This window comes from Barbus barbus (assembly GCF_936440315.1).
Source record: "Barbus barbus genome assembly, chromosome: 7".
In the NCBI taxonomy this organism is placed as follows: domain Eukaryota; kingdom Metazoa; phylum Chordata; class Actinopteri; order Cypriniformes; family Cyprinidae; genus Barbus; species Barbus barbus.
Genome location: NC_136735.1, coordinates 1,721,519 through 1,740,091, shown reverse-complemented (window position 1 = coordinate 1,740,091; position 18,573 = coordinate 1,721,519). Strand labels below are relative to the sequence as shown.

At 37.2% G+C, this 18,573-nt stretch overlaps 2 protein-coding genes across 2 annotated transcripts in view; one reads left to right on the top strand and one right to left on the bottom strand.

The window, feature by feature from the left end:
* The window catches only part of LOC306872949 (uncharacterized protein), an 819,728-nt gene that overhangs the window by 354,961 nt on the left and 446,194 nt on the right, over positions 1–18,573 (top strand). The gene's annotated exons all lie outside the window — the stretch shown is intronic.
* LOC306872923 (basement membrane-specific heparan sulfate proteoglycan core protein-like) lies at positions 1,238–12,337 on the bottom strand. The gene is made up of 9 exons (XM_079421849.1): positions 12,181–12,337; positions 9,852–9,998; positions 9,390–9,524; positions 7,604–7,776; positions 7,324–7,519; positions 4,962–5,072; positions 4,812–4,880; positions 2,833–3,099; positions 1,238–1,572 (listed from the first exon to the last, which is right to left on the bottom strand). The coding sequence occupies exons 1-9, from the start codon at positions 12,227–12,229 to the stop codon at positions 1,568–1,570; spliced, it is 1,152 nt and encodes a 383-aa protein (XP_079277975.1). The 5' UTR covers positions 12,230–12,337; the 3' UTR covers positions 1,238–1,567.

Sequence of the window (18,573 nt, the reverse complement as noted above, 5' to 3'; positions counted from 1 at the left end):
TCCACTGCACCATCACCACCCCAACTTCATTTTGTTGGGGGATAATAACTCAAGCATTATTTCGTCCTCTCATGGAGTTATTCACCCTTATGTCTGATATTCATCAATATTCTAGTTTTATCCTCACCATTTGTCTTACCAGAGAACAGCATTCCTGATCATTATTGAAATATATCATCTCCACCAGCCGAGATGAGCGTATCCACTAAAGTGACAATCAGCCTGAACACAGAGGCCGGGAAGTTGAACAGAGGAGACCAATCGATGAGAGTAGGAGGTACACAGATCAAAGTCCAATGATGGTTCGAGGACATCTGACTGAGGAAGCGCAGTAGTTCGTCAACCTTGTGAGCATAGTGGCCACTGATGGAGGCGCATAGGCTTAATCAACAGTCGGATAAAGAAGATCAATGGAGACATATAGGCTTTCCAAGAAGACCTGGAAGACATTGGCATCCAATGGGAAGATGTGAATAATATGGCCATGGAATGTCTTGTTGCCCATCATGCCAACAAGTGACCTGATTTGATAATGGTTACATCTCTGCAGAGTAAGAAACTACTCTGTTTAAATATTGAAGAACTGAACAGAACTGAACCTTTCAGAGCCAAACGTAAAGTTCATGACCACTACAATATTCTGACATTGAACAGCGTGGTCCTGACTGAACTATGCTCGTGTGTCAGGTTGAAAACGGAGGTTTTGAAAACGCTGCAGACCACGCTTTAGTTTGAAAACTCTGGGGTTGCATTTCAGTGTAAACGGACCAAAACAGAGACTTTTGAAAAGGATAGCGTGGTTTCCCACATTCGCTCAGCATATCATTGATGACCGTGTAAACAATAACATCATGTGCATTATCGTACCCGTATCGGACCACTCCAAGCACGCAGACGCATCCGCCATCTAAATAATAGGGAATCTACCTGTACATATGATTATACCTGCATGAATTGGTCATGTGACATGCGTTTTCGGTTGTGTAGTGTAAACGGAGATCGTTTCTGAAATGCAGCGGAAACACCAGTGAAAACGCGGATCATTTTCATTCTAAAACGCCGCTTTAAAACGACAACACACTAGTGTGAACGGGGCCTAAGAAGCCTTAAAGGACAAGCCTCTTAAAACAGGTTGCTTTAGACAGAGGGTCAAAATGAGGATTGAAAATAATAATTTTTCCACATACTTTTGTTTTGTTTTTTTGTGTGCAAAAAACTTTAACATTATAAATAAGCCTTTCTTTAAATGATATATTATACACTGTCAGTCTTAGATATTTATTTTTTATTTTGGAAATCCAATGGAAGATAATCACACAGTCTTTAATGAACTTTATTAAGTGTTTATTTGACTTTAATGCCAAAGTGAAAGCATCTTTCCATCGTGCCAATTTAAAAATATTCAAAATAGCAGAATCTAAACAGACAATTTTTTTCTTCTTTTGTTCTGAACACCATAGCAAAACTTCACATATGTTTCGTCTTTGAGCTTCATCGTCTTGTAGGTTTGAAGTCTCTAATGTCCTCATAATTAATGGGCAGATTTGTATAATCAGCAGCTCTGTGATTAAGCTGTTGGGAGGTAAAAGCAGAGAGAGAAGAACAGAGGATTTAATGACATAAACACTATTATTTTAAACACTTAATGAAGTGCTAGTGATTTCCAAAGTGAAGAAAAATCTTCCCCAATGCCACTAGAAGGCAAGGCTGCAACCTTTAGCCATAAAAGCGTAACGGCTAATACTAACGCTTCTGCTTTGCCAGTATGTGGGAAAGCAGACCACAGGCCCATTTTTTTTGAAAGGATGTCAATGGAGGAGAGGCTTCACTACGCTGAATAAACAGCTTTTTAGAGGAAACGGCTTGTCATTTAATGAAACGACAGCCTATCTGGTAATCATCAACATGTTTTACACAAAACAATACTTTTGTATTGAACTATTTTGCGACAGGTGGGATTCAGCTTATGGCACTTCTCATTCATTCAGTGATTGAGTGTCGCACAACTCTGACTGAAATTCAATGACGTCTTGGCTGTAATGTGATTGGTCATTAAGGCACACGTGATCCAAGTTAGCCGTTACGCTTTCTTCAATAGTAAGTAACGCAGACAATCCCCTTGTCCAAGTACTCACACTTGCAGTCTTTGCACTTGACCACTTGACTACTTATATGATGTATTTCCTGTATTTGTCCCAATTGTTCAAGTGAGGATGAAGACCACGTGTGTGTAGAACTTTTCATTACCTGATGGGACACACTTATAGTGTTGTAAAAATGCAAGTGTTTACATAGCTTTGATTTTATTATAAATACCTTGCATTATAAAATCAACTTCTAAATGTCTGTTCAGTAGTCTCTATAACATGACAATTTAATTTGTGGTGCTTTAATTAAGCATTAAAACCAGTTGTAAATGTTGTACAAAATAAATATCACCACTACTCATCTTTGCAGCATAAAACGTGCAACACTTTGTTTTTCTACCAAGTTATATGTTAAAATGGGCCCTAATTATCATATTAATATTTAACTTACATTGGAAAGGTTTCCATGACCTCTTGCGAGATCTTGGGAAAAGTCTCTCAATTTATTTCCAGAACAGGATGCATGATGAGATATACTTAGCCTGGACTAGTGCTCCGGAGTGGTTTTCAAGATAGTGTGGATTTAGTGTGTGTTAAGGGCACTGTGCTTTGGCGTTTGGTGCACTAAGTGATTTTTGAAAAACATCTTACTTCCCTGACACTTGCACGCGCTCTCAAGAGGCCATGACCTCAAGTGTGGGTATTTGGACAAGGCAAATCTCTGTCTTCCCTGAGTTTGACGCACCTCTCACAGTGACTTTTGTCAGTGCTTCACTGGAGCCCACGTGATTGGTCGCCACACACTTATACATGCCGCTGTCCTTTACTTTCAGCTGCGCGATCTTCAGCAGGCCGTCTTTGGTGGTCTCCGCCCCTGTCGACATGGAGGCTCCGCCCACACGCGTCCAGTGGAAGCGGATTGGATGAGTGCCATGAGCAAGACACTGCAGTCGCAAGGCGTCGCCAGGACGAGCGACTGCCTCATCCGTCAGTGTGGTGGCGTACGGAGGCGCTGAGGACGAGACCAGACAGTTCATGGACACATTTGATGGATGGGTTCATTACGATAATCTCATGACAACTGTCAAGAACATGTCTATCTCTATCTCACAGCAAAAAACAATAAATAGGAACATTAGGAGCCCTATTTTAACGATCTAAGCGCATGGTCTGAAGCGCATGGCACAGGTCCGAATCCACTTTTGCTAGTTAAACCTAGCTTAAGGGTTGTACCTATTCTCTTATGGCTCTTTCCACTGAGCGGTACGGTTCGTAGCTACTGTACCACTTTTTTGTTACCCTTCCATTGGGGTACCTAGCACAGCAAAGAGTACCAAAAGGGTGGAGCTAAACTCACTGCAGAAGTTGATTGGTTGACTAGAATCGTCATTTTTGCATGATACAAGGGGATAAAGCTTAAATGCACCATGGCGGATTCGCTGTTTACACTTGCGTTGTGCCTGGCGTCGCATTGCGCCGGGTATATGATAGATTGGGGAAAAGAAAAAATTACTAGAAAAAAGAGATGGATTTTTATAACATTTTATATACAGTAATCTTCACTGTATTGTAGTTATTTACTGCATTTATAAATAAATGCATAATCTAAATGTTTATAATGTACATTTTTATAAAATGTACGTTTATAAAATACATAAACCAGTGTATTAAAGTATTTATTTTGTATTGTTTAATTGTCATAAATACAAAAAAGTGTATTTTTTTATCATGTATTTTTGTTAATTATTAAAAAACTGGTTTATTAATGTAATTTTACTGTACTCTCAAATATATTTTTAATTATTAAAAGATGGTACAAAACAAGTGTATTAAAGTATTTTACTGTATTATTAATTGTCATGAAAAATACATAAATATAAGAACACTATGTATTTTTATAATGTATTTTAAAAAATGATTAATTTTTAAAACGGGTATATTCAACTATTTTTAACGATTTATTAAATGGTATAATTTTCATATAGTAAATTCAATCGTTAAGCTATTCGACTGTTTGCATTTAATAGTCATACATAAAATTATATTAACAACAATTAATAATAATAGATTTATTTTAAATTGTACTTTTTTACATTTATTTAAAAAAAGTTTAAAATCTGTATAGTACTTTATTTAATGGTCAAAAAATATGTACATTCATTAGTAATTATGATACTAATATGTAATTTTGTCATGTATTTTTCATTTAAATGATAAATCTAGTGTTTTACTTAATTTTTCTGTATTGTTTAATTTTCATCAAAATAATGTCACAGTGTCTTAAAACTGGCTTCATTTTCTTTTTGAAATGTGACCGTGAACATGTATTCTCATGAAAACTGTTGATTTAATGTTGATGTGAAATAAGTGATGTTTCCGCACACTCCGTTATCATTTACACACATGCACTCTTTCACGGCGCTCCCTGACTGTGTGAGATTGCTTTAGTTTAATGCTGCTATCAGCTGCAGTTATGCTGTTCTTCATTTCTCTGAAACTAAACTCCACCTGATGTCTTTTGCTCTTTTTCAGCTTCCCATGTATTTGCGTTCCCAGAATTCGACCGAAGTCCAGTGACCGCAGCTGACTCTGATTTCCTACAGTATCAGCCTGGCGAAGTCAACGTTTACACTGACCTGTGTCCAGCTCACAAATCTGACTCAAATGTACATGTCTGTCTGCAATGGCAAGGTCAGCAGAGATAAGAATGTTTCTGTCACTCACAGTCCACCTCCAGCTGCACGTAGGCCTCGCTGGAGCCCTTGGAGCTCGTGGCGTTGCAGATGTACTGGCCTGACACACAGAGAGAATCAAATCAGTCGATGAAAAAGGTAATATTAGTCACGGTTTTTCACACTCGCAGAGCAGCTTTACCTGAGTCCTGTCGACCCACGTTATTGAGGGTCAAAATCCCGCCGTTCACCTTGTGTTGCCACGGCAATGGCGCTCGCAGCTTTGACCAGGAGATGACTGGTGTAGGTGAACCTGGGAAAAATAAAGAGAAATGATAAACCGTAATTTAGCAGACTGCTGTAAGCTCTGTAGCTAACCCCACTCTCCAAAAACACGCCATCCAATCCGATGTTAGCAAACCTGAAAATGTGTTCCACTCACTGATGAATTTGTGCTGTTTACAAATTCAGATGTGACCGATATCACATATATTTCTATAAAACAAAGCTTGCAGCATCTTTAAATTTGTCTCAAAATAAGTATATACAATATCTACATTAGAACGCATGTTCATTTTGGGAACGTGCATGTTTCTTCTTTTAATAAATTTTTTTTTTACTTTTTTTGACAAATTTTTGGTTGACCCAAATATAATTTTTTTTCATGTGTTTTTGTTTGTTTGTTTTGACCCCGGTTTATTATAGTTAACTAAACCTAATTATAATTGAAAAAGCTAATTGTAAAGAAATAAATCATAACTGAAACAATATAAAAAATATATAAAAAGCAACTTTTTTTTTTTTTTTTTTTTTTTTTTTTACAAATTACCAGTTGTAATTTTTGTGAAGGTTAAGTTAAAATACTCAATCACTGGCTTGATGATGAAGATCAGTGGACCGAAACATCGTTTTTTGTAATAATTTTGTATATTTAGCATGGACTGATAGTGTCCATGCTATGATCATTTTTATTGATAAGTTAAAATAATAAAATTACTGAAACAAATATTAATAATAATAATAAAAAAAACAATATAGACATTTTAAAAGAACACAAACTGCCCTGATGTGGCAGGACATTTGGACCATGGAAGGACACCAGATAAAGTTCTTGATGTGTTCTGTCTATGATGTTCTGCCTACTCCATCAAACCTCCATATTTGGGGGATGGCAGAGAGCCCCAGCTACACACTATGTGGAAAGCAAGCCAACCTTGAACATGTCCTCTCAGCGTGCCAGTCAAGTTTGGCAGATGGGACATTTCGGTGGTGTCATGATAAGATCCTGTCTCAGTTGGCGGATGGTGTGGAACAGGCAATAAAGAAGGTTAAACAACTTCCCGATGGGCACCACTTTATCCAGTTTGTCAGGAAAGGAGAGAGCATTGCAGCAGGACAGAGGAAATGGCCTCAGCAAATGATTGGGAGATGCGGGCAGAACTGAAGAAGCAAATTCCCAGAGGAGATAGCACGCACTAGCCTCAGACCAGATATTGTTCTCTGGTCCAGAGGCACCAAGCAGGTGGTGCTCATGGAGTTAACAGTACCCTGGGAAAAACGGATGGAGGAGGCCCATGAGCACAAGCTCAAGAAATATCAAGACCTTATCCTCAAGAGCCAACAAAATGGATGGAAGGCCTGGAATTTACTAATAGAGGTTGGTTGCAGGGGTTTTGCTGGGCAGCCACTCTGGAGAACCCTTGGGTTACTGGGGACTGAAGAGATGGCCAGGAAACGACTGGTAGGCAAGGTCACCAAACGGGCAGAAAGAGCATCTCATTGGATCTGGATACAGCGGGAGGTACGGTGGCAGAGCCAACCTATTGAAGGATGAACAACGACATAGAATTGGGTGGTGGTCAGCAGGGGTAGATCCAGGACGCTGGATCTGCTGTCGAGCCCTCTGGAGGTGTCATGGGCTTAAATCGGTGAAACACCAAGGAACGGGGGTGCCCATCTGATGAGCAGCTGTAACCACCAACCCTTGGACAGTTGAGAGAGAGGTAGCCAAGCATTGATCTGGTGCTTGAAAGGTGGAGAGGAGGAGGGGAAAACGGTGCCACTGGCTCACAGTTGGTGCAGGGCCGAGTACCTGTAAAGGTGGGCCAGTTGCGATGGTCCCATCATATTTTGCATAAAGCTAGAATAGTACATTATTGATACTAAAATAACACGTTTTGACTTTTTTTCCCAATTTGATTTTTTTTTTTTTGACAGTGAAATTATTTTATCATAATGTCATAACTCGATCTGTATCTATTTCTAAGTGTAACGCCCACATCAGCTGATGGACACAAACAAGTTCTCGCCCTACACAATACAGAAAAATATATTTTTTTTTAACTTTCATTTTCACAGAGACTTTAAACTCCAGGGGCCTGTTTCATAAAGCAAGGTTACCAAATAAGCCAGGCTTATTTCAGTTAGTTTGACTTATTTTGAACCAAATCACCTGACAATAAGTCAGACTAACTGAAATAAACCAGGCTTATTTGGTAACCTTGCTTTATGAAACAGGCCCCAGGTGTGTGTGTGTGTGTGTGTGTGTGTGTGTGTGTGTTTACCAGTGGCGTGACAGTGCATGGTGATCCTCTGACCCTCGACGGCTGTCAGATCTGTTTTTGTTACTGAGGCCTGAGGAGACCCGTCAGCGGAGGCTCCACCCTCCAGTCTAAGCTCCACCCGCCCCTCAGCAAGCCCCTCCGTGCTCTGAGCGCGGCACACAAATATCCCAGTATCCTCTGCTGACATCACTGTCACCTTTGGCGGGCGAGTGGGAGAAACAGGCAATGTTGAGACAGGCGGATCAGGCAGAAACCAGTGAATCAGTGAATCCTAAACCACCTGTAGTGATACTGTAGCATCTGTTGTCGTGGAAACAAGCGGCGTCTCACTTCCCTGTTTGGTCCAGCTGATGGAGGGGCGGGGCTTCCCCGTGACGCTACACTCCAGAGTCACGCTCTCACCCGCTCGAACCGACAGCGGCCCGGGTGGCGTCACACGCACCTTCGGAGGCTCTGCATCAACAAACACACTCTGAATCTACATCAGGGTTGCCAGGTCTGCGTAACAAAACTAGCACAATGGCCAATCAAAAATAGCCCAAACGTACCCAAGTGACCATATCCCAAATATGAAAAACCAAAAATATGCAATTCCCATAGCTAAAGTACATATTTACCAGTCACTGTTGAAAACCAATATACCTTAATATATCATAAACACAGCTCAAGGGTTCCTTAACAGTGGGCCTCCTTCACAAAACTTAACATCTACCACTGTTTTGTCATTGGTAGAATATAAAATATTGCAGTACAAGAATTTCAGTCAAATGTAATTTATTCCAAATGTTAAACCATTAACCCCTGGGGAGGGAAATGAACCCACGGCAACAGTTTAAAAGTAGCCCGATTCTGCGGGAAAACCAAGGACATGGCAACCCCAGCCACTATTTAGTATTAAAGAATTCAGTTTTAAATTGATGTTTTGCAGTATTTTTTTTGTTTGTTTGTTTTAGTTTTATTTTGCTCATATAAAGTATTTATTATTTTTTATATCTTTTGGATATTTAGTTTAATTTGAGTATTACTTTGAGTTCCCCAATATCTCAGCACCAAAAAATGTGTTTAGCATGTTTATTTACACTGCCCGCCGAAAGTTTGGAAACACCCTAGAAAAGTGGGGTGTTGGACAATATTGGCATGAATTCCTTTTCATTTGTGATAATTTTGCACTGATAAGGGACAACACAAACTACGAAAACTTATTTTATTACATAAACAGTTTATACATAGAAAACAAATTAATTTTCAGTTCATCAAAATATCCACCATTAGCAGCTACTACAGCTCTGCATAATCTGGGCATCCGAACTGTCAGTTTATTCAAACATTGATGTTGAATTGGAGATCTATTGTTGAAGCTACAGTATTAAGGTGTGCTGACCCAAAAATCTTTTAGAAACCTGGGCCAAGTTTAAACCAGTAACCAGGCATCACAGCTGGCAAAGAGGCATGTCTGACTTTGACATGTATATATTGCTATTATTATGTTTTATTGCTGGTCTTCAATGATAATGTCAAGTTACTTTAATGTATTTGCACCAAAAAATGATAAGGATTTATGCTGATATCGTCCAAAACCACACTTTGCCAGGGGTATTTCCAAACTTTTGGAGGGCAGTGTATAAAAAAAATATTTTCTCATCTAGTTGGATAGTTATTTTGACAGAAAACAAACAAACAAAAAACAACTTTTAAACTGAATGTTTAATTGTTTTTGCTGGGTTTTTTTGGTAGACTGTGCATTTTTTCGAGAATTACTTTCCTCAAAAGCACAGAAATACATTTAGACAACAAACCATTGAGTGGTGTAGATCACAAATAGCCTAATATTCTTGATTAAACATGTTTTCCCAGAAGTGTTTTCTCTCTGTTTTCATTCATATTTTTGCACATATTTATAGGTTTTTTGTTTTATTTTCTTCTTTTAGTTAATGATACAATATTTTTTTTTCTGACCAGTTTTGTCTGGATTGGTTTTGTCAGTGATAATGACTTTGACTGGTGCTGGTGGAACAGCGATTGGTAAACATTGGCTATTTACACAGATAAACACACGCTGGACTCACGTCTGATGGTCAGGGAGGCCGTGATCATCCCTTTTCCCTGAGCATTGGTCGCGATGCAGCGATAACTGCCCTGGTTACTGAGACGGACGTTAGCGACGGTCAGGACAGCACCATCAGGTCCAAGCTTCACATTATCTGAGACAAAATAAACCATAACACATAAATCCATTAACCCTAAAAAAGGCAAAACCATAAAGAGACATCAGAATATTATTTTATTTCTATTTTCCATCTTATTGGAACTCAAATAATACAATTTCATGATTTTTTTTCAAAGGACTCCTCTATTTTTGTACCCCCCAGGATACGTTGTCCCTTTGGGGGTATAAATTCACTGAAAACAGAACACTTGTTGATCTGTATTTAATTTCCAGGAGAATCGGCTGATGTGTTAATGAGTGTGTTTGTTCTGTCTGTAGGGCGGTGAGATCTGTTTTTCTCAGATGGTTGATGTGGACGCACCTCCCAGCGGCTGGTTGTTGGTCCTCTTCCACTCCAGCTGGACGGGCTGTGATCCGCTGGTCACACGGCAGTGAAAGCTGACCGTCTCGCCGAGGTTAACAGCAGCCGTTCGCGGCCGGATGGACACGACGGGACTCTGACCCCATACTGCCATGAGCAAACAACACTGTTGCTCAAGATAATCACACATTACTTCACACACCTCAACCCACCACTGAATGCTTGACTGTAACTTACATGACATGTTTGAGAAAATCTAGTTCAGGAAACAAAAATGCAGATTTTTTTGTAAAAGTCTGTGTCAGATGAACCCTGTGCTCTTGTTGCTCTCACTGACCTTCAGTCCTGCTCTGGTAAACAAACCCAACCAAACAATCAAACTCCTCACCTCTTGCTTTTAGGATAGCAAACGCTTCATGAGCGTGTTGGGAAGCTTACTTTTGGAAAAAAGCTTATTTACCCCATTAAGTAATTTTTACTAACTTTTCTAAATTTCTAATAAATACTTTTAACGGTTAATCATTTTCAAACACAAAGCAGGCAAGGTTAACCTTCCAGTATGATCTCGAGAGATTTAATGTCATTTTTTATTTTAGTAGATTTCATCTGCAGTTGTAGTCGTCATGTTTCAGTGATTCTTGTTAATAGAAGGTTTTGCTCAATCATCACTTAATTAAACATTTAATTATCTCATTAACTTTAACACTGCCTCAGTGTTTATATGAGTCCACACTCAACGAGTCAAGTGCTCAATACTGATTACTGCCATCCTTCACCATTTGAACTAAAATTATAATAAAGCAAGAAGCCGACACGACGCGGAGTGCCTAAAACCGCCTTAGCTGTTATAAATTCACTGTAAACCATGGCTTCACGGGGATTATTACTTTTATAAAACAGTTATTCCATATACTTAAGGTTTCACAAAATAAAACCGAGCAAATAAAGTAACATAAAAACAGTATTCTTCCACCAAACATTGTAGCACCTCAGAAACAGTTGTGGTTGGAACAAAGTAGCAACACAAAGTAAACAAAGGTGTGTATGTTTGTAGAGTAATTTACAACGGCTTCGAATGCGGCTCAACCAATCAGAATCAAGGACCGGAACTATCTGTTTTATAATCATTTCATTTTAAAGCACAGCCACCACAAATGCACCACAAATACCTCTTTTTACTTTCAGATCTTTCTGAGGTTAAATACATTTTTAAAATCATAAACTGTTCAAAACAACTGTTTAAAAAAATATATTTTTGCATCGCTATGATAGGAAACACTGACATCTAACAATGCCTTGGAAAAAACAGTTAATCTTAAAAAAATAAAACATGCATGCCTTTAAATGGCAGAAGGCATCGTGCACAACAAAAACAGGCAAATTCATATTATTCAACATATCCTACCTTTTTACAGAAAACATTCAGATGTAACCCCCTTTGTAATCTTTAAAACTCCATAACTAATTTAATGACACATTTTTCTCAGTAACTGTAACAGATCATAGTTACATTTATTTTGTAATTAAATTACGTAACGGTGTTACATGTAACTAGTTACTCCCCAACACTGTTCATAAGCAAACTAAACCAGTGAATGTGATTTGATCACATTTAATAAACTGATTTAAAAGCATATCAGATGATCAGAAAGCAAAGCTGTGACCAGGTTAGAAATGAGATGCTGTATATCATCCACTGATCCTACAATAATGGACGTGTGATTACCATTTCTGCTCCAGCAAAAAGAAATAAACCTCAATGCAATGACGCAGATGAAGGAATATAACTGAACACAAGATTATTATCCTGGATGAAAACTTTTACGAGGAAACTATCACTTGAAAATGAGTAATCATTGACAGAAATAAAAACAGGATTTGAATGTTTAATGGATATTTACAGGTAACACAAACACAAGCTTTGCTGTATTTGCAGTCAGTGAGTGATTTAATCAGTGATTTAATCTTCAGCCTCACTTTAGAGTCTAAAGTTTAGACCATCGCTGTGTACTCTCACAAACAAAACAAATGAAAAAGCCATTTTCACATGCAAAACGACCAAACATTGTGCACATTTTCTGATAAAGTGCCACCAAATATGTGGCTGTGCACAATAAACTAAACTAAAACCTTTTCCAAAGACGCCATCAAAAATGATTTATGAACAAATAAACTAACTGAAGTTAAACTGAAAATACAGCACAGGATTAAATTAATAGTTCAGTTTTAAAAACTAAAATGTGGGCATCTGAATAATTAGTATTTAAAATGTATAATATAAAGAGCAGAATGATTAATATAAAAATAAAAGACAGAGAAGCAGTTTCACCTGTGTGCAGGACAGCAGAGAGAATCAACGCAGCAGTTTGGAGGTTCATGATGGACTGAGATCTTTCTCTGTCTGGATCACTGTTTTACACTCCTCCTCTCTTTAACACACACACACACACACACACACACTCACTCACTCACTCACACACACACACACACACACACACACACACACTCACTCACTCACACACACACACACACACACACACACACACTCACTCACTCACTCACACACACACACACACACCCTCACTCACTCACTCTCACACACACACACACACACACTCACTCACTCACTCACACACACACACACACACACACACACTCACTCACTCACACACACACACACACACACACACACACACTCACTCACTCACTCACACACACACACACACACCCTCACTCACTCACTCTCACACACACACACACACACACTCACTCACTCACTCTCACACACACACACACACACACACACTCACTCACTCACACACACACACACACACACACACACACACTCACTCACTCACTCACACACACACACACACACCCTCACTCACTCACTCTCACACACACACACACACACACTCACTCACTCACTCTCTCACACACACACACACACACACACACACACAGAGAGAGAGCTTATCTGTTTTAGTCACTCAGTGTGGCATCAATAACTCAGTCTTGTGTTTCTTTAGGTCACGTCTGGCTTTGTGGGAAACAATTATGTGCACAACATAAAAATCCTACATACATGAAATAGACTCTTCTGCAAAACATCTTATTTATCATCTAAACACTTCAAACATGTACAGTTAATTACCGCAATTTAAGAACCACAGAAGTTTATTCTGAAATGTGAAATGTCTTCTGGTAGGCGTAACGTTTGGGTTTGTCTACAGTAATTATAATTATCTTTTTATAAAAACAATGGCATGTCTTCATTTAGAAAAACAATCCTCATTGTCTAAATAAATATTTAGTGTGTAGGTTTGAGGTCTCACTCCAGCAGAGAAAAAGAAACTAATTAAACCTTATGACAGACATTACAATAAAACAGATATGCACAGAAAAAAACAGAGATGCAATGCTCTTATAGTGCAGTCAAGTGTTTGTTACAGTGCAGAAAACTGCATGGAAGTCGAAAACCTCTGCAAATGAAGTAAATCAGCAACACTTGTTGATTTGGGTGATCATTATTTTAAACCAAAATGTTTTAGCACACAAGTCTGTGTCAGGGTTAGAAAAAAATGGCCTGCCAATTAAAAACACAAGAGATAATGAGAGTCAGAGTTACTTCTAATCTATTTGGTAGATTAGTAATCATGGGAGAAGCTTCGTAAAATGATTCAATCTTTAGAAGTGCTTAAGGACACACACAGGTCACGCCTGTTGGTCAAAACTGTAAAAACCTCAGGTCAAACATGCATTAAACAGCTTTTACAAACAAATTGTAAATGCCTTATTGAAAGTATAATCTATTAAATGCAATTAATAAATCACCTAAGACCATTAAATATTAAGTGTTTTATAATATGTTATTTTTACGCACGCAATTTCTGCCAATCTCAATCTTGAGTACCTATAGAGTAGTATTGCATCCTTCCTATTTCCAGTCTTTAGTTTTATCAGATTTATAAAAGACAGACAGGTTGAAATCAGTCGAGCTCCTGGAGGTGTGTCGTGGGCGGAGCTAAAGAGTTTCAAGCACGCGCAGCTTTTGCATAGCGATGGTCTGCAAGCTGTGACGTTGACATAAAACAGGAACAAAAACTTGATTGACTTCAATTTTATTCAATTTGTTTATAAAACATTCATCACAGAAATGCCGTGAACAAACACACTTGCTGCCCAAGAGAAACAAACTGCATCCACTGTTCCCTTAACGCTGGGTTCTTTGGGAGCTGAACAAGGTTATCTGTCCCTCAAAACCAAAAACACACGAGCCTCTGGCCCTTTAATCACCGACGCTCAAGTGCCTTTTCGGTCCGATGAAGTACCCCCAGTGGCGTAGCACAAATAAAAAGTTGTCATAAAATCCTACAGCAAATTAAATATCAGAAAATACAAGCAGATATAACATTATAGTAAAAATATATATAAATGTATGTACATAAATTATTTGCTAATGACATTTGTTATAAACAACATATAAGTGTCTAGCCAAAAATAATTGATTTAAAGAGAAACTGAAACATACGAACATCTGTCATTCGGCACAAATACAAATTGTTCCCACGAAAGGGTCCAGCACAATCACTTGGATTTTTTTCCTTATAAAAGCAGAAATACAGTCATACAGTTATAGCCAAAAATATCGGCACCCTTGGTAAATATGATCAAAGAAGGCTATGAAAATTTATCTGCTTTGTTAATCCTTTTGATATTTTACTAAACAAATTCACAAAAATCTAATCTTTCATTGGATAATAAGAATTTAAAATGGGGGGATATAAAATTATGAAATAAATATTTTTCTCTAATTCACATTGGCCACAATTAACGGCACCCTTTTATTCAATACTTTCTGAAACCTCCATTTGTCAGTTTAACAGCTCTAAATGTTCTCCTATAATGCCTGATGAGGTTAGAGAACACCTGACAAGAGGTCAGAGACCATTCCTTCATCCAGAATCTCTCCAGATCCTTCAGATTCACAGCTTCTTCTCTTCAGTTCACCTCACTCATCTTCTACAGGGTTCAGGTCAGAGGACTGGAATGGCCATAACAGATTAAATTCACCAAGGGTGCCAATATTTTTGGCCATGACTTTAGATAAGAATAAGACATTATTCGAAAGTGCAAAGGGTTAACTTTTATTTGTGTATACTCACAATAAAAACAAAACATTGTGCCTTTGCAAAATAAAGAAAATAAATAGCACACGCTTTCAGCCATCTTTTCTTGAACTTGTGGCACTTACAAACATGAAACGGAACTCAGTGTCATGCAGTTTTTATTTATTTATTTATTTTATTTGGTTTTGTTAATGTGTTAATTATTTAAGTGAAACATATTTTGTGTAGGCCTATTTATTTTATTCCTTTTATATATGTTTTCACCGATCACAGAAAGGCAGCGTGATGTGACGATGTGCGAATGTTCTGTTGTTTGTGCTGCTATTTGCGCATGCACTTAAAAATTATATTTTTTAATGGATTACATATACTTATCTATTCTATAATTTAAATGTAAATTAACTTTGTAATTGTAGTTCTGTTTTGTGTTTTTTTTTTGATCATGTGATTTGTGACTTATGCAATCATGTGATCTTTGTTTTAAGAGGACTTTTGCCACCTGCACTGTAAATAATTATTGTCATTTTAACTGTAAAAACTGTAAAAGCCTGTTATTTGGTTAACGGTAATTTCCTGTCACTATATGGGGAGAACTGTTATAGAACTAACCTTAAAATTCATGTAATTTTACACTTAAATACTGTTAAAAAGTTTTACAGTGAAAACCTGTAAGCTGTCGTTCCCAGAATTCCCTTTGTGACATTTTTACATTTAAATTTAAAGTAGTGTTTTTCTCGTGAAAAGGGCTGTTGGATTTATTGGTCTGATTATTATTATTTTTTTTTTTACAATTTCAAACTGTAAAATTTCCAGATTGTTCTGTAAAATGTTTACATTTTTACTGTATTTTTACTAAATTATTCTGGCAACCACAGCTGCCATTTTTTTAAATCTGCAAAAACGATTTTTTTTGGTTTTGTTTGTTTTTAATAGTGATTAGTATTCATGTGACTGGGAACAAGTGGGTGAATTTGAAGTGTCTGGTGCTGAAGATGTTAATGACTCTGTACAATATACTATTTTGAAACATTTTAAGGAGTTTCAAAAGCTTTAGCATAATGGCGGATCATATCAGTATTGTTGTCCTGTAGCTAATTCAGAGTCCATTTTAATCAAAGTTGGGTTATTGGGTTAACATCCTGATCATACGATTCCTTCATTTTTTTTTTTTTATATATTGTTTGGATATTATTAGCCCAAATAAGCTGACACAATACACAATTGTTGTAACTGCGAAAGGTTATATAAGCTGGCTAACTTACTTTTACAACTTCCCTTAAAAAAATTGACAATAGCCTATGGTATTAAAATTAATTAATTAATTTATTAAAAAAAAAATAAAATTGGTTACTATTGTTAAACCATGGTAACCACGCACAAATTAACCATGGATTTACTACATTAACCACAGTTTAACCATGGTTGTTGTACAAATGGTAATCAATACGCAAAATAAAAAAGAAGAAGAAAACTTTGTGTTGTGAGGATTTGCGGTGTGGTTTTGTATTTGGTTGTGTTGTGAGGATTTGCAGCACCTGCTGTCAAACTGATGAAGATGTTTTCTTTGTTTGCTGGAGCTTTTTCTATTTGCATGTGTTTTCTGAAGTTGCAGAGCATTAGGCTCTCTCGTCCACATGTATCACCCTTAAGGGCTTCATTATTTTGTGATAATAACTGACTGTACATTATCCTTTACATATTTGTGATGTAAATGTTGCTTGCAGTAACACATGCGATAATGCAAAATGCAAAATTATATATTTGGATGTCATTAATAAAACATATTTAATAGGTTTTGCTTTGATCACAACCACATTTCTTCTCCTTTAAGTAGGGTTAAAAACAAACAAACAAGGAAAATATAGCATGCATTTTTTATTTGAAACATCTGTTTTTTTGTTTTTTTACTCTTGTTTTCCGTCAAATGCTTCATGAACTCCTCCTTGAATTCTTTAAGCAAGTAGAACAGGTAGAACAGCTACTGTGAAATTGAAAGCAGAAAGATACTTCAGGTTTCATTGGCAAGAAAAGACGCTGAAAATGTAGCAATGAGCAGTGGGATATTTTTCATGGTAAGTACATATTTAAAGCTACATGTTACAGTTTAAAGCAATACATTTATTTCCACTTGAAGCCTTTAGTGTTGGAACCCATTTGCTTGGCTCACATGTGTTTGACCTGTCTATAAGTTGTACAATGTGCCTATGAATGTGTTTCGCAACAACAAAATAAGCTACAGTGGCAAAATAATCTTATAGCTTACAGGAAAACATACCAGATTGTACTGAATGGATTGTAAAATGGGTGTGTTTGGGGCAGTCGTGGCCTAAAGGCTAGAGAGGCCGACTTGTAACCCAAATTTCACGGGTTCGAGTCTTTGTGCCGGCAGGGATTGTTGGTGGGGGGAGTGAATGACCTGTGCTCTCTTCCACCTTCAATACCACGACTGAGGTGAGACCCTTGAGTATGGGATACCACACTTGGCCACACGTCATGTCCTTTCCTTTCCTTGTTGGACTTAAATCAGTTGCGTCATCTCACAGCCTGTGCTGAGATGTTTTGCATTTTTTGTTTGTTGTTGAGGTATAGTGGGTGCAGCATTTGTGTGTTCCTCTTGAAAGACTTTGTCATACAAAGAACATGATTTTAAGCACACCAATCTATTTGATGTACACTGCATTTGTTCACTTATCTACTTGATTACTGTAATAACTTATGTATTTGCCTTTCAGGAACAGGTGTGCAATATTTTTGATTTTGTTGTTGTTATTATTTTTCATTTTATAGTCATTGATTGATTGATTGATGTTGTCCTGTAAACATGTTTTTCTGATTGTTATGGAATGTGTGTGTGTGTGTGTGCATGTTTATGTGGTTTATGAGGACACAAATGTGTATAATGACATGGGTATGACAGAGGTATTACAATATGAAGGTGGTTTATGAGGACACTGCCTATGTCCCCGTAATTCAAAAGGCTTAAAAAACATACTAAATGGTGTTTTTTTGAAAATCTAAAAATGCACAAAGTCTCCTGTGAGGCTAAGTTTAGGTGTAGGGTTGGTGTAGGGCAATAGCACACACAGTTTGTTCAGTATAAAAACCATTACGCCTATTATCCCCATAAACCACAAAAACCAACATGTGTGTGTGTGTGTGTGTGCACAAATAACATGATTTGGTCCAAAGAGTTTGAAGGAGTTTTACAATCAGATGTTTTATAGTTGTGTTCAGATTACAAATATATATGTATTTTTGTAATTGTTTAAAGAAATAAATGTAAAAGTAAAATAAGTTATTATATTATATGTAATATTATGGTTCAAAATAGCCTTTAAAGCTACACCACAAAAACAAACAAACGTTGATTTTGATGCTGTGATGCATGTATTTGTATAATGCCTCTTGACCTTGCATTCATTTGGATATCCAGTGTGTAAATATATTTATGAATACAAAATTTAATAGTTGGTGAAATTAATCTCAAATATGCACAGAAACCTGTGCTATTAGTCAAACCATCTATAATCAATTCACAGCCCTAGTCTAAATGTATTAATGAAAATCATTTAAAATTAGAGCTACTGTTATTA

Excerpts from the sequence above, each read along its gene's own strand:
- LOC306872923 (XM_079421849.1), bottom strand. The coding sequence starts at position 12,229 with ATGAACCTCCAAACTGCTGCGTTGATTCTCTCTGCTGTCCTGCACACA. Across the intron at positions 5,073-7,323 it reads CATGCACTGTCACGCCACTG|GTTCACCTACACCAGTCATC; the intron begins GTAAACACACAC and ends TATTTTTCCCAG. Across the intron at positions 4,881-4,961 it reads CGTGGGTCGACAGGACTCAG|GCCAGTACATCTGCAACGCC; the intron begins GTAAAGCTGCTC and ends TCTGTGTGTCAG.